The following is a 26,084-nucleotide window of genomic DNA, read 5'->3' as shown; positions in this document are numbered from 1 at the left end:
GTGGTTGAGGAGAGAAAGAAAAGATTATTATTTTATTTTAGAAAGTCGGAATTTATCTCTCTTTAACTATGGTAAAGATACATACTCATTAATTTAAATTTTAATGTTAAAACCTTTAAAACTTATAAGACAAGTAAAGTGTCAATCATTCAAGCATACACTTAAACTAAATAGTGATAATTAAGTATCTCCAATAAACTAATCATACTGCACGTTGGCGAAATGCACGGTTAAATGCCTATATAACAGAATATTAAGCAGATAACTGAGGAATATACATTCACGAACCAAAAGAAGAAGTAACTCCACTGCAGTAATTTCATTATTAGATATTACTTCCTTCGTTTTAAAAAGAATGATCTAATTTGACTTACACGGAGTTTGAAAAAATAAAGAGATTTTTGAATCTTGTAGTGTTAAATTAAAGATATATCAAATGTACTAAAAAATCCTTCAATCTTGTGGTTTTAAACATGTCATTTTTTTGACTCATTTTTTTTTAAATGGAGAGAGTATACTATTTCCTCTACAAAGAAATATTGTACTCGATCTATTCAACCTCTTTTGGTACTACTAATCGTAATGGACAAGTTAGAGATTCAAATCCAGACAAGGAAAATGTTGAAGCCCTCAACTCCTACCCCGAATCATCCCCGAAGCCTCAAGCTTTCGTTGTTCGATCTGATAAAGAAATGAACCTTGCGCCTATCATGAGAGGATTGCTTAAGACCATATAAGGAGATCAAGGACCCTTTAACCCACCGATGTAGGACTCCAACACGATCAGGCTACTTGCCAGGTGCCAGTGAAGAAGGCTTAATAATTACTGAAAGATGTGATAAGCTGCAAAAATCTTTGGCCCAAACGTTAACCAAGTACTACCCTCTAGCAGGTAGATTTGAAGAAGATAATGAACTATTAATTTACTGCAACGATGAAGGCGTCGAGTACGTTGAAACCAAAGTCAACGCGGATCTTGATGAATTTATCCACCAAGGAGTACCCAAGAGTATTGAGCTTTTGAATGACCTTCTTCCAGAAATGGATCATGTGCCCTCGAGTCCATTACTTGGAGTCCAAGTGAATGTAATCAATTGTGGAGGACTAGTCATAGAGATACGAATGTCACACATCCTAGCTGATGCTTTCACATTCGCAACATTTGTCAAGGAATGGGCACACATTTGTCAAGGAATGGGACAACAAAAGATTGCCTCCCATGTTTTGGTCAATTGCCACTGCTCTTTCCCACGAGAGTACTATCAGGAGGTCAGTTTTCACTACCCCACAACCGTGCAATCATCACAAGGAGGTTTCTGTTTGATGCTTTGGCAATAGCTAAGCTAAAAGATACAATTGATTCAAGTGCCGCATTCATGAGTCCTACTCGAGTGGTTGTTGTTATGTCATTAATATGGAAGGTTCTTGCAGGCATTTCTTCAGCCAAAAATGGTCATCCAAGGGACTCTCGTTTATTCTTTCCTATTAATTTGAGGGGAAAATCATATTTACCATCTTTGAAACATGCTCTGGGGAATTTCTTCGTGAATGTAGTTGCTACACTAGAGGCAAACAAGTCAAGGAAGGAATTAAATGACTTTGTTAAGAGTGGTAGGAGGTACAATAAGGGATACATCTGCAAGCATTGGTAAAGGAAACTTTAATGATGTTTCCTCTTTAGTTGTTAACAACCATACAAAAGTTGGAGGAAAACTTGGAGAAGGAGACAAGATGGACATTTATGGGTGCACTAGTTGGTGCAGATTCCCTTGGTATGAAGCTGACTTTGGTTGGGGAAAGCCATTCTGGGTGAGCTCTGTTAGCTTCGACATTGCTGAAATAGTTTGTCTGATGGACACAAAAAATAGTGATGGGATAGAAGTATGGGTTAGTTTGAAGGAGAATGTCATGGCTGAATTCGAGAAACATCCTGATATTTTGGCATTTTGTCCTCCACTTCAAAAGTAGCATTCCGTTTCTTGAATTGGATAAAATCATGAAACTACATTTTGCAGCGTCAAAGTAAATTTCGGTTGTCTTAGGATTCCGAACAAATGTTATGTAACTAAAGATAACGGATTAGTACTGAAAATTGTCATTAACCCTCCTAATTTTGAAACCGAAACATATTTATATCTGAATGTTATCTGTGTTTGCTTGCTCATCTGTTTAACTTTCATGTATTAGTGTGGTGTCTATGTGACACTGGAATTTTGTGGATAATTTGGAGTATAACTGGTTTCGGGTAATTATTTCCCCAGCTAACTGCGATCACATTCTAATCCTATCCGAAGGTCTATATGAAACAATCTCTCTACCTCTGACGTAGGTGTAAGGTCTGCGAACACTCAACCCTCCCCAGCCTCCACTTTATGGGATTACACTGGGTATGTTGCTAACTATGAAAGCTATTTGTTGGTTGTAAGCTTATATGCTTTGCTAATAGTAGCATCAACCTATTTTTGCATGAGGCAAGCATGGTTGAACTTGAATTCTTAGTTTAGTTATAGGCCAAACTTTGTAATTACACTCAAAAGTCATTACTTGCTGTGTTTACTCATTTCTGGGTAGAATGGAGGAAAGTATTTCCTGATTGAATTGATAGCAGTGAAAGGAAAGTGAGGAGAGAGAAATGTTGGGAATCATAATGTGAGACGGAGGAACTACTCCCTTTCGTTCGGATTTACTTGTTGCTATTTTTTTAATTTAATTTCCATTTTTTACAAATTAAGAAAAAGATAGATCTTCTTTTCATATTTTATTCTTAATATTAACTACTTATTATTCACGATCCATGGTGGAGGGGAACAGAATCCGTAAAAATCAGATTAAAATAAAGAAAAACAAAACAAAACATACCAGTTTTTGGACACAAGAGAGTGCTACTGCTTCCTTAATGCAGAAACGTCAGTGGCTGGTGGGTATGGCCACCTATGGGTGTAAGTCCCAGCTTCTTCAGATGTGAATTTTTTCCAGATCAGTCGATGACTAACTCATAAATCCATTCCTTGATGGGAACAGATCGATCTGGAACTAGCTAGGCTGAAAGAACATGAAAACTAAGGTAATTAAACAAGACATTAGTATATATAATTGTTGACATTATTGAATAATCATGTAAAGTTTGATTAGCTGGTAGATTAGAATATTTAATTATGTTGTTAGTGGTAGTTAGTTAGCTTACTAGACTTAGTTAGTTAGATAGTTGTTGACAGCTGGCACCTACACACACTTGTATATATGTTGATTTTGCATTCACGGAATATAGTTAGTCACCATTTCACAAAATATCTTCTCGTGATCTTCTCTCAGTTCTCTCTCTCTCAATCAAAGCTCAAGGTTAACTGCACAACAATGGCAGATTTCAGTTTATTGTCTTCATAAATCCTCAACTTTAACATGGTATCAGAGAAATTTTAATCCTGAATTTTGTGTTTTTCTTTAGCATTTCTTACTACTCTGTTCGTATATTCGACCTTCTGGGTTTTTGAGTTGTTTTTTGGTGTTACTTTCTGCTTCACTAGTGTTGGTGATATTGTTTTTCTTCCTCTCATTGCGTCTTCAAAGTGTTTGTTTCTTTGTCACTTCTAATGGCGGATAATGAAGCCAATCCTCCTACTCAAGCGAGTCGAGAAACTATCGACTTGACTAATCCCTTGTGTATGCATCCCTCTGAGAATGTAGGAGCAAAACTGCTTCTTGGTGTTTTCGATGGCACGGGGTATCGGTCATGGAGGCGATGTGTACTTCGTGCCTTGCCAGTCAAAAATAAAACTGGCTTTATCAATGACAAATGTCCAAAACCACCAGAGGATTCTCCATTTTTTAGTCATTGGGAGAGATGTGATGACATGGTGACTTCGTGGCTCTTGAATTCTCTATCCAGAGACCTAGCAGATAGTTTACAATACGTTGATAATGCTCAAGAGCTTTGGCAGGAACTGAAGACAGATATGATCAAACAATGGGGTTAAGTTGTATCAGTTGCAGAAAGAGATTAATGACCTTTCTCAGGGTTCTTTGGACATCACCAACCACTATACTAAAATGAAGAAACTATGGGAGGAATTGAGTGCACTCAATCTAAGTACTAGCTGCACATGCCAATGCACTTGTGGTGCTAAAGCACCTGTGCATAAGGCTGAACAGGATCGACGACTAATACAATTTCTCATGGGGCTCAATGAGATGTATACACCTGTGTGAGGGAGTATTTTAATGATGAATCCCATTCCTAGCATTGCACAAGCCTTCTCCATTTTGATTCAGGAAGAGAAGCAAAGGGAAGTTAAGCCTCACACTCAGCTTATTCTAGAATCTGCCTCTCTTACCACTCATGCCATAGAAAATGCAACAAATGCAACCTTTAAGACAAATTATCAAAACACTAGGATGGGAAATGCTCAGTACAATAGCAAATAATTTGGTAATCACTATTTAGGTTCATTTGGTTCTTCTGGAGGAAATCCGTATGGGAATTCACATGGTGCAGGTGGTTCTGGCTCTCACAAAGGAGGCCATTCTCTGAGTAGATCTCATTTGTTTTATAATTATTGCAAGAAATTTGGTCACACTAAAGACAAATGTTATAGGTTGCATGGTTTCCCTCAGGATTTCAAATTCACAAAAAGAAAGAATTTAGCTTCTGCTGCTAATGTGTTTGGAGGAATGCACACTGATAATCACACAGGAAAGAATACTACAGCAGAAGATCCTAATTCTCAAGGACTTCAGACCCTAACTAAGGATCAATACAGTCAGTTGATGACCTTACTGAGCACTTTTTGACAAGGAGATGCAACACATGACATAAGTGGTATTTCTAGTGGTGCTACGAACCTTACAGGTATAATTACCTGTCATTCCTCTATAACTGAGATTGCTGACCTTTCATGTGCATGTACCACATTGATAGCTGGTTCCTGGATATTGGACTCTGGGGCATCTTACCACATCACATACAATAAAACCTTACTGAATAACATCAGTAGTTTACCCTATCCTTTCCTAGTAACTTTGCCTAATGAATATAGAGTAAGGGTGACAAAAATTGGTGACGTCTTTATAAATCCAACTTTAACACTGCACAATGTTTTGTTTGTGTCTAGTTTTAAATTTAACCTCATTTTTGTTCATTGTTTAGCACTTGATCTTGAAAGCATAGCTTCAGTAGCTCTTTTTGTACCTTGCAGGCCCCTTCACTGAAGAGGCCTCTGGAGATTGGTAGAGCTAACAATGGTCTATACTATCTCTTCTCAAAATGTCATAACAACACATCAGGTCCACTTGGACACACCTTTTGAGTTGTAAAAGTAATACACTTCAATCCATCAAAACCTTTGTGTCTCTTGTAGAAACTCAGTTTTTGACCAAGATCAAGATTATCAGGTCTGATAATGGCCTTGAGTTTGTAAATCATGCAACTACATCATTCTTCCAAGAAAAGGGCATCATCCACCAGAAAACTTGTCTATACACACCACAACAAGATGGTGTGGTGGAAAGAAAACACAAATATCTACTTGAAACTGTAAGAACACTTTTATATCAATCCAAGTTGCTAATTAGATATTGGGGAGAATGTATCCTAACTGCTACCTACTTGATCAATATATTACCTTCCACACTGTTGAAAGGCCAGTCCCCTTATGAACTTCTGTACCAAAAGAAACCTAGTTACTCTCATTTAAAGACTTTTGGATGTCTTTGTTTTCCCACCACTCTCAAGGCTCACACAGGTAATTTTGACCCTAGGACCACTCCATATATTTTCATGGGATATCCTTTTGGTACAAAAGGTTACAAGGTTCTTAACTTGACTACAAAAAGGTTACATATTTCTAGGGATGTTGTTTTTCATGAAAATGTCTTTCCTTTTTCCTTGTCATCTCACCAGCCTGTTTTCCCTGATGTAGTTCCTTTAACAAATCTTAATGTTGATGCTAGTCACTCTTCGTTCACACCACATAGTTTTGATACACATGAGTTGGATTTTAGACAAAATTCTCATAATGTTGCCCCTGATCCTATACCTGCTGGCAACTCTCTATCATCACCAGCATCTCCTCAATCTACTACCTCTCCATCATCTTCTCATAATCCACTACCTGATCCTCAACCACATATTTCACAACCACAAGCTGAACCTAAAAGATCATCTAGAACTTATGCCACACTAGCCTACCTAAAGAAATATTCTTATTCCTTACCCAACCTATAACCTTCTTCTTCATCTGTTTCTGCCTCGACAAATATTGCCACTCATACCTCTCTTTCACTTACTTTCTTTAGTCCGGATAGCCAGCAGTTGATTAAGAACATTTCACTTGAATGTGAGCCATCCTTTTATGAGGAAGCAGTATTAAATCCTGCTTGACAGATTGCAATGACATAGGAATTTGAAGCTCTGTATGCAAACCATGCTTGGGATCTTGTCCCATTACCTATTGGAAAGAGAACCATTGGTTGCAGGTGGGTTTACAAGGTTAAACACAAGGTTGATGAAAGTATAGAGAGTTTCAAGGCTATACTCATGGTGAAGGGATACACACAAAAACATGGTGTTGATTACAGTGAAACTTTCTCACCAGTAGTGAAGATGGCTACTATAAGAATTCTTCTCAGTCTAGCTATAAAGAAATGATGGAAACTCCATCAACTTGATGTCAACAATGCTTTTCTACTTGGTGATTTGCATGAAGAGGTGTATATGGACCCTCCAAAGGGCCTATTGTTGGATAATCCAAACCTTGTATGCAAGCTAAGGAAATTCTTGTATGGTTTGAAGCAAGCTAGTAGGCAGTGATATGAAAAACTGGTTGAATCCTTATGTTTGCAGGGTTATATACATTCTGCTAGTGATTACTCTTTATTTTACAAGAAAACCGATGGTTCCACAATTTTTGTAGTTGTGTATGTTGATGATGTTATAGTTACTGGTACTGATGAGAAGAAGATATACCAGCTGAAGTTATTTTTACACAACAAGTTCAAAATCAAAGATTTGGGACATCTACATTATTTCTTGGTGTTAGAGGTATTATACAAACATGATGGAATTTTAATTTCCCAGAGAAAATTTGCCACTGATTTGTTGAAAGAGTATGATCACCTAAACTACAGCACTATTGTTTCCCCTCTTGATCCCAATGTTAAGTTACTGGCAAATAAGGGAAAGTTGTTGTCCGACCCAACACCTTATATAAAGCTAGTTGGGAAGCTAAATTTTCTCACAAATACTAGGCTGGACCTTGCATATAGTGTGCAAAATCTTAGCCAATTTATGCAGGCTCCTAGAGAGCCCCATTACAAAGATGCTTTACACGTCCTGAGGTACTTAAAATCAAATCCAACCTTGGGTCTTTTCTTGTCAAATGATCCCAACTACACTCTGTCAGCTTGTTGCGACTCTGATTAAACTTTATGTCCAGATTCAAGAAGGTCTGTCAGTGGATATATTGTGTTTCTTAGCAATAGTCCAGTTAGTTGGAAATCCAAGAAACAAACTACCATTTCTCTATCATCGGCTGAGGCAGAGTATAGGTTACTTATAAAGGTTATTGATGAGCTGGTATGGGTGGATAGACTGCTGACTGAGTTAACTATTGTCTCCACCAAGCCTATTTCAGTACTTTGCGATAGTCAAGAAACCATACACATTGCAAGGAATCCTGTTTTTCATAAGAGAACTAAACATATAGAAGTAGACTGCCATTTTGTCCGGGACAAGCTACATGAGGGTCTCATTACTTTACAACATATTACTACAAATGCTCAACTTGCAGACATCTTGTGAAAGTCTCTTACTGGAGTTAAGCATCATACTGTGTTAGGAAAGTTGGTTGTACTTTCAGCACCTCCAACTTAAGGGGGTGTTTATATTATTGAAGAATCATGTAAAGTTTGATTAGTTGGTAGATTAGAATATTTAATTATACTGTTAGTGGTAGTTAGTTAGCTGACTAGACTTAGTTAGTTAGCTAGTTGTTGACAGTTGGCACCTACACACACTTGTATATATGTTGATTTTGCATTCACGGAATATAGTTAGTCACCATTTCACAAAATATCTTCTCTTGATCTTCTCTCAATTCTCTCTCTCTCAATCAAAGCTCAAGGTTAACTGCACAACAATGTCAGATTTCAGTTTATTGTCTTCATAAATCCTCACATTTAACAATAATATATATTGTTCATAGCTTACTTAGGTTTGACTTTCTTTCCTTGATTTAATACCACTGTGGGTCTCACACCACAGTGAGGTGCGGTGGTATACAAATCGCTTGAACTTCCTTCAGGCAGTAGACTAGTAACTTGAGCCATTTCTTTAAGCTGCGTGGTGTGTAATTCAAGTAATAATCCTTATTGTCTTTAGAGAATAATTAGCTAATTAAATATAAATAATAGAGCCCTCAATATGGGCTTCCCGACTCAACCTATAGTTTGATAGGCTTGAGCTATTATTTTTGTATAAACCGCATGTGTAATATGAAAGTATTTACAGATAATTCCTTTAGGTTTTCTCTCTCCCTATTTTGTAAAATATACTTTTACATTCGTGGGTTTGTTATGCATTGGTAGGATGTATGATAAAACTATTTTGCCTATAATTATGGAAAGGCAAATCATAAAATATCTTCCTAATCCTTAAATTACGTCATTAAATACCTATTATTAAGTCGTGTATGAGTTAATATAGTAACTGAAATTTGAATTTAAAATAAACTCTTAAACATTACTGTTAACTTTCATCATTGTTGATATACGTTCTTGAGAAAAAAAATCGTCTTCTTTCTTGATTTCTGAAAAAAAAAAATGAAAATCCCCATATTATTGTGTCAATCCGATGTTTGGAACTCAAAAATTAGTTATAAATCATACAAAAGTGATGTCATTATTGTTTATGAAAGTATTAACTTTTTGAAATTGATTGCGACGATCGCGATGGAATTGAGCATTGACGATGTTCGAAAAAAATTGAAGTTAAATAGATCGTTGATGGTAATTCTTCTCCAATTATTATAAGGAATGATAATGGAGTGAAGGTTTACATTGATTTAAAGAAACAATTTATGGGACTTGTTAATTTTTCGCTCTGTATATCAACTTTCGACAAATCGAATAAGGATATCGAGTTTGATAGCGAAACTGGGGCAGTACTGTGTATTGAAGGTAAAGAATCTGATTCTGTTGCTTTAACGGTTGTTGAAATGCAGAATCAGTATTCATTATACGTTCCAGAATTTGAAGTTAAAAATTTCATTACTGATTGCTAGAACACTGAAATAAAGATTAACCAGCTTTATAACGATAAGCAAACTCTGATATCAGTAATGGTAAAATATGTGATATCGAATGGCTTCAACACCTTTTCTAAATGATCTGACAAACAAAGGTATGAACAAAAAAATTATCTTTATTTGTTGATGCTTTAAAGGATGTTTTTATTTTGTAATAGCCTTTTTAATGGAGTTGCTTTGTTGACAAAGGTTGTGTTTTTTTCTAACAGCTATTTCATTAACAATGTGTTTTTTTCTAACTGCTATTTCATTAACAATGTATAATATGTCATTATACATTCGAACGAATGTATAATGAAACTGTAACAGGGCAATTTTAGTATTTTTATTAAAATTATTAATTTTATAAGTATATTAATACATTGACAACATGTTTAAATTTTATGCAGCTATGTATTACACTGTCGTAACAAAAACTAAAAATGGGTCCTCAAGGGGTCTTCGATGAATCATTCGAAAATCTTTGTGATAAAGAAATTTGATTCAAAACATACATGCAGTCTAAGTGATAGAGTACTGAATAATTTGATTGTGACAACAGTTTTTGTCAGTGAATTTACAGCACCAAAATTAATTAATTACAAGAGAATACACACACCCGCAGACATAATTGAAGAGATGAAGGTTGTTTATGGTGTTGATATTAACTACATGATGGCTTGGCGGGCAAAAGAAAAGGCAATTGCGATGTTTAGAGGTGGACCAGCTGATGGATATCAAAAAATACCCCATTATATCTATATGTTGAACCAAGTTTATCCCGGATCGTACATTCTGATGCAATAAGAAATTAAATAACGAGTTTAAATACTTGTTTATTGCCTTACATCCCATGATAAGGGGTTTCGAATTTTATCAATCGGTTGTAGTTGTAGATGGTGCTCATTTAAACCTTTTTATGTGATCATTGTACATTTTGTATTTATTAGAACTGATTATACATTGCTCTTGTATGTATAATAAAATATGGACTTGCAAAATTAGTACATATATTACTGACCTACACATTTTTTTTATTTAGAATGTACCATTTTTTGTTTAAACAACATAAGAAATGGCACATTCATGAAACAAAATTTGTCAAAATTTAAGTAGCCTTTTCACTGTGTGTTATGTGTATGAGTATGGATTATACATTAGGGTGTATGTATGATATTATAAAATACTTATATTTTCTTACCAATAATACGTTTGATGGCTGATACATTTACTAATCATTAAATGTATAATTCCTTAACAGTATGTTTATAATGTATGATGTAGTGTTATACTTTATAAATATGTATGCTGTTAAATATTTTTGTTGTTTCCAATTAAATCATAAAAGTGTGACAACATGTATGATGTTATGTAATACATAATTCTAAAATCATTAGAGACCTGATCGATGGAGTACATATATTATTGACCTACACATATTATTTTGATTTATTTTTTTTTATTTAGGATGTATTCTTCCATTAGCTTATGGTGTTGTGGATTCGGAGAACGACAATTCGTGAACTTGATTTTTTTTATTAATTTAGAAAAGAATTTGGAGAACGGAATAATATGTGTTGTATCGGATCGAAACGAGAGTATCATAAAAGGTGTGAGCATTGTTTATCTTAATGTCCCCCATCTAGATTGTATTTGGCATTTATGAAAAAATGTTTGCAAATATTTTAGAAAAAGCAAAGATAGACTTAGTGACCTTTATTATTTCATGGCTAAAGCTTATAGAATAGAAGATTTTGATTACATTATGTCAAAGGTTGGTAAGGTTAATCCCAAAGTTAAGGAATATCTGGAAGAAGCTGGTTATGAAAAATGGTCTCTATGTCACTCCCCTATTAATAGAGGTAGAATGATGACCTCAAATATAGTTGAATGTATTACAGTTGCTTTGGTAGAGGCTAGAGAACTTCCTATTTTAGGTTTCCTTGAAAAATTTAGGATTTTATTTGATGTATGGAATTGTAAGAACAGTGAAATTGCATCTTATACAAACACAACACTAGGGAGAAGATTTCAAAAAATTCTGACTGATAATAGGGTTAAAGCGTTGCGGATGACGGTATGTATTAGAATATTTATGTAATTAAATGTATTTTATATTTGTTATAAATTTTTATGTTATTATCTATATAAAATAATTCATTTCTTACAGGTTAAGGCAGTTGGTAGTTATTTGTACTGTGTATATGAATCAGGAAGGAGGTACATTATTGATATTGATCATGGCACATGCAACTATGGCTGGTATCAAATTGATGAAATACCATGTGCACATGCAATTATCATTTTGAAGAGTAAAAATATTGATGTAAAAGAGTATGGTCGTTACTGCTTAGAATTGTACATACCAAACACCATTGTGAAGACGTATGAACTCCTGGTAGTTCCTATATTGGACATGAAGGATTGGAACTTTCAGAATTTGTTAATGACGAAGAAGTTCTGTCACCCAAATCCAAAAGATCTCCGGGTAGGCCGAAGAAAGGAAGGTATTTGAAATCTAGTAAATCACTTACTGCAAGTTCAAACCATTGCGATAAATGTGGGCATGCAGGCCACAATCATAGGACGTGCGATTAACTTTCAAAGGAATCATGAAGAAGATAATTTGTTGTTCTAAATGCTTATGCTTAGTTTGGTGTTAACTGAATAATTATTTTAATTAGATTTTGTTGATTCGCTGGTTGAAGTTTAAGTTATGTTTTTAATTGTTATTTGATGTTTAGGTATTAATCAATATTTGACATTTTCATAACCAATTAATACAGTTTTCAAAGATCATATTTGTTACTTCATCACGTATAATTATAACTGTAACGCCCCAAATCTGATACCCAAAATGCTACACCATGCTAGCAATCTCGAAGGACCACAAGCTAACCCATGACTGATATCTGCAACTGAGCATTGCACAATATACTATATAAATGCAGAATAAAAGGGCTGAAAGGCGATAAGGTTCAAATATCTTATAAAATATAATATCAGGAAATACGGTATATCAATACCAAAACTGAAATTAACTGTCTGAATATGCTAGTCTGAAAGCCTCAAATTGTGGAGTTGATGGGACATGTCCCCAGCTAACTCCGTCTACTAAAACTAAAATAATGAAGTAATGAAATAATCACGCTATCCTCGAATGATGAGGACTCACTGCAAATCTACTGTTGCTGGTCGAATCTGAAGCTAAGTGCGATTGGAAACTTGAGCGTCCGAACCTATGGTATAAAACACCATAGAGCAGAAGAAAAGTATGCATCAGTACATCTGAACGTACTGGTATGCAAAGTGAGGTAGGCTGAATGCATGGGGTTCATATGCATGAACAATATTAATTGACTGAATAACATGAATGTGAGAATACATACATGAATACGTAACTATAAATGAGATCATGATAATACTGACTACTGAGTCTGAATACTAATAACATGAGTTTCGTGTAACTGATATACTGTTAACTAAGTGACTATGTCTAACAGTTCTAATTCTGATGGAACTAGCTGAGTTCTCTACTGAACTGAGTGACTGTATCTGACAGTCCTGAATCTGAAGAACTATCTGAGTTCTTTTACTGAGACTGTGGGAAGTAGTCGTCTAACCGACATGCCCCTTTTCTGTATAGAGTTGGGGTCCAATCTGTAACCCCAATTGGAAGGGTGTCAATACCGCGCTACTGGTAAGGACAAGTTGTGAGTGACCCTCATTTGGCACTGTCCCCAAAGGAGAACAGTGGGACCCTCATCTGTCAGGTTAAACCACCTCATCAACCCTTAACTGTCAGTGTTGATGTCTCAATTCTATGCTGGCTACATAGTTCTGGAACACAAGGATTACTTCTACGGATCACACCCTCTACTATCAGTGTGCCCCCCATCCTTGGGTTTACTCGGTGCTGAATCCTACTCCCAACTGAATAGACACTGAACTGATTATACTGAGATAAACTGGACTGAGTTCACTGAATTTCGTGGACTAACGAAATATTACTAAATTCTGTTAACTGACTGAGTTCATGAGATTACTGAGTTTTCCTGAGTCGTGTAACTGACTGAATTCTATTGAGTTCTTAAACTAACAGAGAATAATACTGATCATGGCATGACTGAGGTTATCATAAAATTGACACTGGCTCTAGGCACACAGCTAAATTGTCGGGTACAAGTACCCCTAGGACTCGATAGCATGAAACTGACAATACATAACACTTCTTGAACACATGGCCATAGTCAACAATTCATAGTACAAACGTTGGGGATTTTCATGAAGTATTTGTATGTCATAAGCTTACACATGAATAGGAATACATATAAACATGTCATAATTTCGTAAGTCTAATCTCATGAGCATTCCACCAAACCATTACAATGCATCACAATAACATGGAGGTCATTGTGAACATAAGGGTAAAGCATGGATTCATCAATTTGGTCACAATTGAGTCATAAAGCATAATTCTTATTCTCTTAGGCATTTTAGCAAACACCTTGCATGCATAACTTGAGGCTTAGGAATGAACATTAAAATAATATATCATGGCAACATTTTTTACTTCAAATTCAAGAATTCCAACCATATGCTAACATAATTTCATTATATGTATTAAAGATTTCAACTTGGTAATCATACAACAACATAAACATGGATATGATTCAATTCATAACATGGAAATTCAAATTTTATATTTTTGAAAGGGGTTTCTTGAGCTTCATGGGTAAAAGGAACCCCTGAATCAACACTTTACATACCTTAGATGGAAGTTTCTTGAAGATTAACAGTGGAATCTCCTGGATTAGAACCTTCAATTGAAAATCCTAGACTTGTTCTTGAGGGAATTTGAGAGAAACAACTATATTTTGGGTGAAAACCTAGTTGAATCTCATGTTATAGGCTTATATAGAGGTGGGAAATTAACCCTTTTGCCCTTAAAGAAGCGGATATTTAATGACTGAAAACTGAGCATCGACGTAATTGGCGATGTGGAGATGGATTCGACGCGATACTAGACGCGTCGTGCCTTGATCGCGCCAAGCCTTAGTTATTTTTATTGGCAGTCCCTGCTACAATGTTAACCAACGCGATAGGCGACGCGGCACGCCAAGATCGCGTTGGTCCACTATTTTGGGACACCAAACGTGGTCTAAACGAGTTCCAAAAAATTTGAAACTTGTCCGAAAACACCTATTGACCTCTCTGATCATGAATCAACAAAAATATGTACCATTAAGGGACATTAAGGTCACGAAATGAGATTGCCAACTTTCGAAGGCAAAAAATAAACTAAGTCTGGAAACTTAGCTAGAATTTTCTAAGTATGAGACCCCCTTGACAAGCCTAAAAGGATGAATTAAGCTTAGAAATTTTGCGGGGTCTTACCATAACGTAGTTATATGTGTGTATATACTATGTAATTTGGGAACTATTACAGTAAATAGTTGTTGTAACATACTGTGTTTTACACAATTACCCAATAACATTTCTTATACAATTGATGTATGATATACTATTATACTTTAATAACATGTATGATGTTAAGGTAAAATCGGTGACTTTTACCCGACCGTTTGTATCAGATTTTGATTAAACAACATAAGAAATGGCAAATTCATGTAACAAAAATTTGTGTAAAATTTAAGTAGCCTTTCCATTGTGTGTTATGTGGTATGAGTATGGATTGTACGTTATGGTGTATGTATGATATTATAAAATACTCATATTGTCTTACCAATAATACGTGTAATGGCTGATACATTAAGTAATTATTAAAAATATATTTTCATAACAGTATGTTTATAATGTACGATGTAGTATTATACTTTATAAATATGTATGTTGTTAAATACTTTCATTGTTTTCAATTAAGCCATGAATTTGTAACAACATGTATGATGTTATGTAATACATTATTCAAAAATCATTAGATACCTGTTCAATGTATAATTAACTTATAAAAGAATCTACATATTGTAAAAAAACAGTGTGTTACATATAAAATAACACATTAATATGTAATTTGTTGTTATACATTGTATATTTGTATATAATATTAGGTAAGGCAAAATGATTAACTACCAAACTATATAGTATTAGGACAATATAGTGTGCGTAAATGCAAAACAGTTCTTCAAAAGATGAATATGTATAAGAACAAAAAAGGACATCCATAAAATGTAAATTAAAATCCAACATCCAAAAAACAATATTGTATGTAACTGTTTAATATCAACTACTTAAAAAACAATTAGACTGTTATAAAAAGGTGCTACTCTAAAGTAACAATTACACTTTCATCAGCTGATTGGAGATAACTATTCCTTGGCCGAGGAGGATCATCATTATCACTCGTGATACAAGAATGACAAGGGAAGCACGAAACACACTCCAAATTAGTCCCCAATCTTAAGGATCCGAGGACCAAGATGGAGACCACTCTCGGATTCGTTGTCAACAAGAAGAATACAAGATACAATGGTGTATATAACACCAAAAAATAGCTAAAAAATGTGAGGAACAAGATGAATAACAATAACACAAGTTTCGGATTCAATAAAGGACCCAAAACAGTCCACTACACAAGATGACAACAACAAAAGTAAAGATAGATAGTGAGACCAAGATTATTACAAGATTAAGAACTAAAGAGTGTATTAAACTCAAAAACCCCTAATGAATGTAATAATCAAAACCACACTCTTACGGTGACCGCCAAGGGAATCAACTCACCTCAAGATCCACCGTTTCCAAGCAAAGATCAATACTAGCTTTTCCAAGCCCTAACTAAGACTAAGTGTTCTACTCTCAAGAGAAAGGATTTTTAATGTTTCAATCTTTCATATTTTCAGCCAAACTAAACAGAAAATACCTAAAATGTACTACTTATAGTAAATTACAAAATTAGACAAAAAGACCACATTACCCTTAATGACCAAGGGTGGCCTTGGTGTGTTGGAAGACAATGAATTGTCCAAAATGCCCTTAGTAAAGGGAACCAAAACTGTGAACCAACAAAGGTGGTCCAAACCCAAAAGTCCTTAAGTCTTCAAGGCTCCAAGCAATCTTCCACACTCGGGTTTGATCAATGGTAGGCTCAAAACGTCCCCTCCAAGTATGATCTCGTGCCCTCCATGCGACCAAAACGTGATTCTTCATATAGTGACTTTGAATGATGCCGTCAAAATCTAAGACGGCCATTATTCTTGTATCATCCTCCTCTTCTTGAAAAGGATTCGACCTTGAATCCAAACCTTGCAAAATCGAAGAGAAGGCAAACAAATGCAAACTCCTCATGGCATGAGGGTTAGGGTTAGCACAACAAATCATCTCAACATGCCAAGGTTGCACATATTTGTAATATAACCAAGGATCCTTTGAATTAAATATTAAAATCTTAATAAAAGGTGCACAAAGGATTTGGTTACGAGAATCATCAAGAAATAGAGAAACTACATAGGTCCTAATGACATCAAATAATCCACAAGGTAGAACTTCCTTCATCTTATGAGCCATAAGACACCATTGCTTCTTTATCTCGTCAAAATACCACACCAAGGGGGTGTTTCAATTGGTTCTAAAGTCCATAAAATCCATATAGCATTATCACACACACACATGGACAGACCAACAACCTTCCTACCTCAACATAAAACAAATCCAAAACTAGCGTGGACATCATCATAGGCAAAGAGATAGTATAGGAAAGAATCACATGCAAAGGAATTCATGGGTGAAGAATAAGTATTTAAACACATACATATTCTTTCCTTCAAATAACTAGACAACTTGGAATCCACAATTTGGAATTGATGCAATTTAGGAACAAGTTTGTCAAACAAGGATGAAGATTTAGGAACATTACCTCAAGGAGTCAATGACACCTTTGACCTTGGATTTTCAAGAAGGACTACACATTCCTTACCCATAAGAGTACTCTCATCTTTTAAAATGAGATTTTCATCTTTAGGAGGAATGTTGTCACACCATAATGGGTTAGCATATTGGATATAGCTTCCAAGGCAAGCTATACCTTTATTTTCACCACTAGGCTCATTAGGAGTGTTTATATCATCTTTAAATAAGACATTATACCTAAAGAGAGCATGATCTATTTCACGGGTAGATTTGGAACAAACACATTCAGCACTCTCTAAAAGCTCAATATCACATTTTAAAGAGATTTCAAGTACAAGATAATCCCAAGAATAGCTCTCAGGTTCCCTCCCCTTTTGTTGACCAACTTTTTCAAATAATTCACTCACTTGATTCGATTAATCACATCACACACATACTCAAGTGGTGGACAATTTTTACAAATAGGTTGATCAACACCAATTACACAAGACTATGTACTTCCATTCAATATATAGGCTTCAACACTAGGTGGACATAAATCGATCTTACAAGAAGAGTCAATTTGGTCATCAATAGGATCAACTATTTTATCCACACACACAACATGTACATCATTAACAAAAGGCAAAGAATTATTAGACTCACAAGTAAGTAAGCTACAACTCACTCAAAAGTGTAAGAGTTAGCTATTTTACCTTGAATTTCTAGAGTCGACTCTACTTTGCCGTGTTGTGAAGGTCCTCCATAAGCTTGGGCAGCAACTTCACTTTGGCATTTCTCTCCATCACTTTCCATGTTGTTACCTACACAAATGTCCTTAGAAATAGAAGGACAAACAATGTTAGCTCGGTTTGGTGGCAATCCCCTCGCTTCTCTCCACACAACCTCTCCTTTTTCTACTCTCAGATTACCACCTTGCACACCCATAATCCTCTCAATATTTTGTTTCTCATAAGCATTCGGATTGGAGTAAGTATTCACTTCTCTTTGCAGCTCGGGCAACATGTACGTCATGAGGTGATTTCCCCACCGGTCTTTTACAATATTAGGACAATTTTGCACATTTGGAACTCTATGTTGTGCAAACCAATCGGTACCTAAGAGTACATGACCATATGTCAATGTAAGAATATTACACCACACCTCCTCATGGTACTCAAATTGGGAGAAGACAACTTTGACCCTCTCGGTAACCTTAAACTCATCCAAGAAGTATAGAACAAGTATAGGCTTGCAAAATAACCCCAAGTAGTCAACCATGGATGGAACAATGTAGTTTCTATAGTACCTATCATTTAACACAATGAGGCAATCTGGTATTCCACAAATGGTCACCTTTTCGGAGTGTACACTCCTTCTTGGATCAACATTGTAAAGGACGAGAGTACCCCTCGATTTTGAAGATGCATACCCTCTTCTTCTTGTTGAACAACCTTCACTAGAGGTAGCATAACCATTCACACTATATCGATCTTGATAAGAAGTACTACGAGTTGGAGAATATGAATCTTCACACTCCTCACGTGTACTCTCATCATAGCTCTCATAAGCTTTGCGAACGAAAGGTTTATACCTAACACAAAATCTAGGTTTAGAGTGAGAAGTGTAGGACTCCTCACATGCCCCAACGTCATCATAAGATGTATCACGAGGTCCTACATCATCTCCAAAGTCACCATAAGTACTAGGCACTTGATTCACCTCATTTTCTTCCTTAAAACAGTAACTTTCAAATCTGCCCAAGTTTCGATAATAGCTATTTTCATAGCCTCCTCAATCTCCCTTAACTTCGTAGCCATAAAACCCCTCACTACAACCATAGTCTCCCATGTTGTAGTCACAATAATTCCCGGCTATCGAAGACATATTCCCCTTATATCAACTTTTGAACCTACAAAATGAACAAACAAGATTAGTAGTAAAAGTTCCTCACCAACAATCGTATTCACACACTTTTGTAATCCTCACAATTAGAGCAGCGAATATTGAAAGTTGCTTATACTCCGGTAGTCAATAAGATGTCAATTCTACTTGACGGCCAGAATAGATTCTTGTTTGATCGACTCAAGACTCAAAATAAAATTTTACTTATGAACTTGAAACAAAGAAGTTACTACGAGTTAAAAAAAATAAAAAAAAGCACACAAATAATGAAGACACGAAAGAAACGGATTCAATAATTAATCTACAACTAAGTAGGTGATTACTAGTTGTTAATTAATTCTAGAAATGAAACTAATGAAACAATAAAATAAAACTAAGAATCTAAAATTTTGAGCTCAAAAATATTGCGTGAACAGTAGCAGTGATGATGTGGCAGCCATGTATTGGTTCGGTTTTATCAAGTGGTTATTCTCAAATGTTCAAGTCATGGTCAAAAATTAATTTGGATTGGTAGAATTTATTTTAGGAGGAAAAATAAGTCTTGGAGCCTTTTTCAATTTTCAAGACTTTGACTTTTTCTTGTACTTCTCCTTAAAACATGGACTCTTGTTTGATGGAAAGTGGTTGAGATGTGATGTAAAGTATTTTGGTGGTTGGAGTTCTTTTAAGACTAACAATTCTTCACCTTTTTCCCTTCACCTTTATAGATCTAGCATTCACTTTATTTTAACAAGGTATGAAGGTTGGGAAGAACATCAAGAACACTTCAACAATCACCAAAAACAATAAAAAATAATTACCAAGATTCACAATACAACCACATGGCCAACTCTAAGACAACAATGTTTTTACACGGCCAAGACTACAAAACCACCAACAACAGCCAAGTCTCTATAGTGTTGCATTTCAGTTTTTTTTTTAACAAGAGATGAAGGTTGTGAAAAACTTCAAGAACAACAACAATACTCTTTTCAATGACAACAACCACACACACGGCCAAGTTAAGTTTCTCAACAACAATGTCTACCACACGGCCTTACTTGTTCACAATAACATCAATCTTTAAAACTCAAATCTAGATCGACTCAAAGTGTTAGTGAAGAATAAAACTAACACCACAAACACACAAGACAAGTAAAAGAATCATAGACCTATACTCAAGAGCAAATCTCGGCCAAGAACACTACAAGAACACAATTTTCGGCCAAGAACACAAAATGGATAGATTGCGATTTTTCTATAATTTTTAGATTTCAACTTTTTTTTCAAGTGAGCTAGCCCAGGATTTGATCTTGTAGGAACAATATCAAGCCATGATCTGATACCAAATGATACAAGAATGACAAGGAAAGCACGAAACACACTCCAAATCAGTCCACAATCTTAAGGATCCGAGGACCAAGATGGAGACCACTTTTGGATTCGCTATCAACAAGAAGAATACAAGATACAATGGCGTATATAACACCAAAAAATAGCTAAAAAATATGAGAAACAAGATGAATAATAATAACACAAGTTTCGGATTCAATAAAGGACCCAAAACAGTCCACTACACAAGATGATAACAACAAAAGTAAAGATAGATAGTGAGACCATGATTATTACAAGATTAAGAACTAAAGAGTGTATTAAACTCAAAAACCCCTAATGAATGTAATAATCAAAACCACACACTTACGGTGACCGCCAAGGGAATCAACTCACCTCAAGATCCACCGTTTCCAAGCAAAGATCAATACTAGCTTTTCCAAGCCCTAACTAAGACTAAATGTTCTATCTTAAGAGAGAGGATTTTTAATGTTTCAATATTTCATATTTTCACCAAAACTAAAGAGAAAAGACCTAAAATATACTACTTATAGTATATTACAAAATTAGACAAAAAGACCACATTAACCTTAATGACCAAGGGTGGCCTTGGTGTGTTGGAAGACAATATGAATTGTCCAAAATGCCCTTAAGGCTAAGCGACAAAAATGCCCTTAGTAAAAGGAACCAAAACCATGAACCAACAAAGGTGGTCCAAACCCAAGAGTCCTTAAGTCTTCAAGGCTCCAAGCAATCTTCCACACTCGGGTTTGATCAATGGTAGGCTCAAAATATCCCCTCCAAGTATGATCTTGTGCCCTTCATGCGACCAAAGCTTGATTCTTCACATAGTGACTTTGAATGATGTCGTCAAAAGCTAAGACAACTATTATTCTTGTATCAACTCGTGTAATCTTTCTTTGTCTTTGTCACTCCGTAATGCCATAGTAATGAAGCATACCATGCACGTTGACTTCCAGCATCAAAATCACATGAATGCACTTGTTTCCCTTCACTTAAAATTTCTATGTATACAGCCACAAAGACCCCGCAATCCCTGATTTGATAATAAAATGAAGGAACAGTATGCTCAATAATTATACCATGATTATACATTGTAAAAAAATACAATAGTCACTCACAAACTATCAGACGCTTGTTGTGGAATATTTTGAACGTATTCAACATCAAATGGGTTGTGAATGATAAGACCATTTTGCTGACCAAGCTTCCCTTTGTACACTTCAAGTGTTGACCAGTCAGTTCGCTCTGTCTTTTCAAATAAATCACTATCTGACAAGTAAGTAGGCAGCATCATTTTTAACTTTTGTATTTTTTTTTTGATGGTTCACTTTTCCTTTTACTTGACAATGAGTCATACACGCGTATCACTCTCTCCTTCAACACAATTACAGCCAATACCCAGTGAAATTCTTTGTCACAGCAAACAGGAACAAATACCTCATCAACCATATGCCATGGTAATTTCATAGGAATATAAAATTCATTAATTGTATTTGTAATAGCGTCTTTATTCTTAGCCACAGCATAAAATTCTACATAGTCTTATTGCATGGATATCTAGTTTATTTGAACCGCTGGATAATATCGACTATATATCTTATCGATATATGTTTTGAAGAAGTATATGGTTGTTGTATATCTATAAGTATCACGCTATTGCAGCTTCGATCTCTTTCTCAAGTGGTAGAATATCACATCTAAGTGCTACATATTAAAAATAATAAAAAATATAAAACACTAAAAGAAAACAACATATTCTTTAGTTCTTATTACGTATTGGTCAATCACATTAATGTATGAATTATTTCCACTACATGTATGATATGTAATTATTCAACATACTACATGTATAATATGTAATTATACAACATATTCTATGTATGATATAATATTTTAGTGTTTGTTGTAATAATAAATACATTTTTTTACCTATCAAAACATGCATGATATCGTGTTAATATTTAGTTTCTAACAATAACAAGTGGTATATGGTATTATACATAAGACTTTCCTTCATGTTGGATATGTAATAGTAAAAGATGCTACATGAATGAAAATGTATTATACATAGCTAGTAATGTATGAAACAGACATTGATTGTATTAGTTCTAGTTAAGACAATATGCTACATAATACTTACAGTTATGCATCTTTTCAATTTCAGTAATAGTACTCCAGATAACACTTCATAATTATACATCATTTTCAAATGCATGATGTTAGTTTTTATAGCAGATTCTATAAGTAACACAAGATTGAAAGAGTTACATGTATTATATGGCATTATAGTAAAGTATTTAACAGTAACCATATTTATGATATGAAACTAATTTAGTTTAATTTACCTCATCATTACAGCATGTTTTGCATGGTGACATCAAGTAGAATCAATTCTTTGACAGTATCTGTGCAACAATAAAGTCCAATTGAGCATAACCTAATCCTGGAGCATTTTTAAGATAGTGATTGTCCGTTTGTTTCCTGCAAAATTAACAACGATTAAACTTCAAAAAAATTTATGCTTTCATGGTATTCTCAATAATTAAAAAAAAAATTCAAAATAACTTACTTGTCAGCATGATATTTAAGTAACACTACTTCAAGCCACTGAGAGTAATCGATGATCAATTGATTTGGCAATTCTTGGTAAATGGTACAACCATCAAAAGAATACATCTTCTTCTTTTTGTTATCGAAATTGTCCTCATCCTTAGAGCTAGAACCAAATTTTGTGATGTATGGTGACCTGAAAATCCTCGACTTCTTTCGGTCTCTTTTTACAGGTGCTTTTGTGGCTTCATTCTCCCTAACTCGAGCATCTAAAAAATCAGGTGGAAACTGACTGTTGGGAAGCATCCGCTGGCTTTCGGTCACTATATTTGGTGTACCAACATCCAATGTATTTGTAGTTGAAGGTGTTGACAAATCAAATAATAGTGTATCTACATCGTCTTGAACAGACTCTGTAATTGTCCAATCGACATCATCCTACAGGCAAACATATGGATGTGGTATGTATAAAATAAACCTATGAATATGTAACGTTAGTTATATCTAAACAGCAGGTACGTTTATGTAGATAGATTTGGAGTAAAAAACCATTATGAATGACAAAAAAATACCGGCAAATCTTTCATATCAGGACTTTGTTGTATTTTAAATTCTTCAGCACGACCTTCTTCTTTATCGACAATGTGCTCATCCTATATTAAATAGCAATCGGCATGTTTGAACACTTATTCAAAGTAATACATAGATGAATGAAATAAAAATGTATACCGGTGATTTGAAATTGTTATCTATAAGGCTTGCATATGAATGTATAATATTAATAGTAATGTATAACATATTATTATACATTCAAATGAATGAATAATGAAACTGTAACAGCCACAGTTAACTGTTAGGATTTTTGCCCTGATTTTCTTACCAAATTTTAAGTTTTACTTTTTCTTATAAGGAAAATAAAAGTTACCATAATTACTTTTACTTTTTCTGAAAGAAAAAAATATAATTCTTTTTCATATTTGGATAACCTCTTTCTTGGAGGAAAGGTTTTGGACATCTATCAGTAGAAGATCAGTTTCTCATACCATAATACAGTAGCATCCACAATGTAGTCTCTTAAAGAGTCTTTGTTTAGGGAAAGATTTTCTCTCTCATTAGTTTTTATATTTTTAATATTAGGTTTTATATGTAGGCCAATTGGCCAAATAATATAATAATATTAAGTTTTTTAAAATTGTTTTATGTGTTTTCTGAATTATCACTACGATAGTTTGCAACTAATAGCTTCCGCATGACTCCCTCTCAATTTCGAACCCAACAAGTGGTATCAGAGCCCATGGTTCAATAAATCGATGGTCCAATTGTTGAACAAAGTTGCAATCAATTTGATGATAATGAAGATATATGTCCAAAAGCTACATGTGGAGATAATTGTCAATCATATTTTCAACAATCCTACTGTCACATATTTAAAAATAAAGTTCACTTTTAACCCTGCAAAAGGGCTTCAATATTTTTAACCCGAAAAGGGATAATATATTTTTTAACCCCAAAAGCTCCATTTTTAAACATGTCAAACAGCAGTGATATATGAAGAATATATGAAGAACGAAGATCATGCACAAAAAAAAGGCAGATCAAGTGAAGAAAATCAAGCCAAAAAGGGGAGATTTGTTAGGATTTTTGCTCCGATTTTCTTACCAAATTTTAAGTTTTACTTTTTCTTGTAAGGAAAATAGAAGTTACCATAATTACTTTTACTTTTCTTGAAAGAAAAAAATATAATTCTTTTCCATATTTGACTAACCTCTTTCTTGGAGGAAAGGTTTTGGACATCTATAAATAGAAGACCCCCTTCTCATACCATGACACGGTAGCATCTTCAATGTAGTCGTTTAATGAGTCTTAAAGAATTCTAAAATAAACTACGACATTTCTCTTTTTTTTCATTCTTTTCGACTCACTTTTTTCTATTTTTTTCTTTTTCGTTTTTGCCTACGCACCTTACTCCTAACAATTTTTTTAAAATTTTTTTTTCCTTTCTTCAAAGATCAGTCCGTCAAATGACCACGTTACCCTTAAAAATGCAACAGTTAACACGTAGGGATGCTTTAGAGGGGAGTCTCCTACAAAGGGCCATGTGGGTCCCGCTAGGTCTCAGTATGATGTACATAAGCATGACCTAAAAGCTGACCTACATTGTGGTTTACTAACAAGGCTGTTCGAGGGAGCATATGGTCGATAGTGGCTGCTTTGCTTTCCACCTACTCCATAACACCGACGGCTCCCCCCCTAAAATAAGGTTGACTCAACTAGAGGTTGTGTGCAACACGTGTACTACAGACTTATTGCAGAAAGAAGGCTGGGGATGGACTCATGATGACAGATATAAAGCGGTAAATCATAAGATAAATACTATAAACAAAGAGTACGAAAATGCACAAAAGTGAAAATAACATCAACAATAATCACAAACAATGCTTATACACTCGTAATGCCAAACAAAGCCGATACGACTCAAAAATAAGCTCGAATTCTCACTAGTTCCCCAGCAGAGTCGCCAGAAGTTGTCACACCCTTTTTTTTTACGTACTCCAAAAAGATTTATATTTTTTAAGTTCGAAAGGGTCTTATTATTTAAGTGACAAGAAATGAGAATTTATTTCGGAAAAGGATTATTTGCATTTTTTACTCAGAGTCGCCACGTAGCATAATCCGGTGTGCCAAGTCACCATTGAAAAAATCCTTTTCAAAACCATTTGACTCTTTAAACTGGTTTACGAATAGAGACTCCGGCTAAGGAATTCTGTTGACCGAGGGGAAGGTGTTAAGCACCCCTCGATCCTGTGGTTCAACCACAGTCGCGTGATAGAATGTATCGACTATTTTGGCATTACGAAATGTATAAATCACACACAAAAGCACGCAAAATAATCAAACAATAAACAAAACAAAACAATCCAAAAATGTAAAGTCCAGTCCAATTATACAGTCCAAAAATAAATAATGCGGAAATATAAATCTATTTTACCCTAGACTAATCTCCAATGCCTTACCCGATTCCGCGGGCCTTCATCACGATCATTTTCCGCCAACATGATACGTCGGGGCATTCCCCGGTGAATAAGTACAGAAAACCTCGGGGTATTCCCTGGCTAAATGAAGACATTTGAATTGCATGCGATAAAGTAGAAAACATTCAACACATAC

General features: G+C 34.9%; 1 protein-coding gene and 1 pseudogene across 1 annotated transcript; both read left to right on the top strand.

Moving 5' to 3' along the window:
• The first annotated feature begins 582 nt into the window (after nt 1-582).
• Nucleotides 583-2,097, top strand: LOC107879435 (annotated as a pseudogene).
• Nucleotides 2,098-11,004: 8,907 nt separating this feature from the next.
• LOC124886702 lies at nt 11,005-11,793 on the top strand. The gene is made up of 2 exons (XM_047395628.1): nt 11,005-11,355; nt 11,449-11,793. The coding sequence occupies exons 1-2, from the start codon at nt 11,005-11,007 to the stop codon at nt 11,791-11,793; spliced, it is 696 nt and encodes a 231-aa protein (XP_047251584.1).
• The last annotated feature ends 14,291 nt before the right edge of the window (nt 11,794-26,084 follow it).

Source organism: Capsicum annuum, chromosome 8, assembly GCF_002878395.1.
Source record: "Capsicum annuum cultivar UCD-10X-F1 chromosome 8, UCD10Xv1.1, whole genome shotgun sequence".
Classification (NCBI taxonomy): domain Eukaryota; kingdom Viridiplantae; phylum Streptophyta; class Magnoliopsida; order Solanales; family Solanaceae; genus Capsicum; species Capsicum annuum.
Note: the sequence above shows the minus strand (reverse complement) of the source record. Positions and strands in the feature narration are given on the sequence as shown.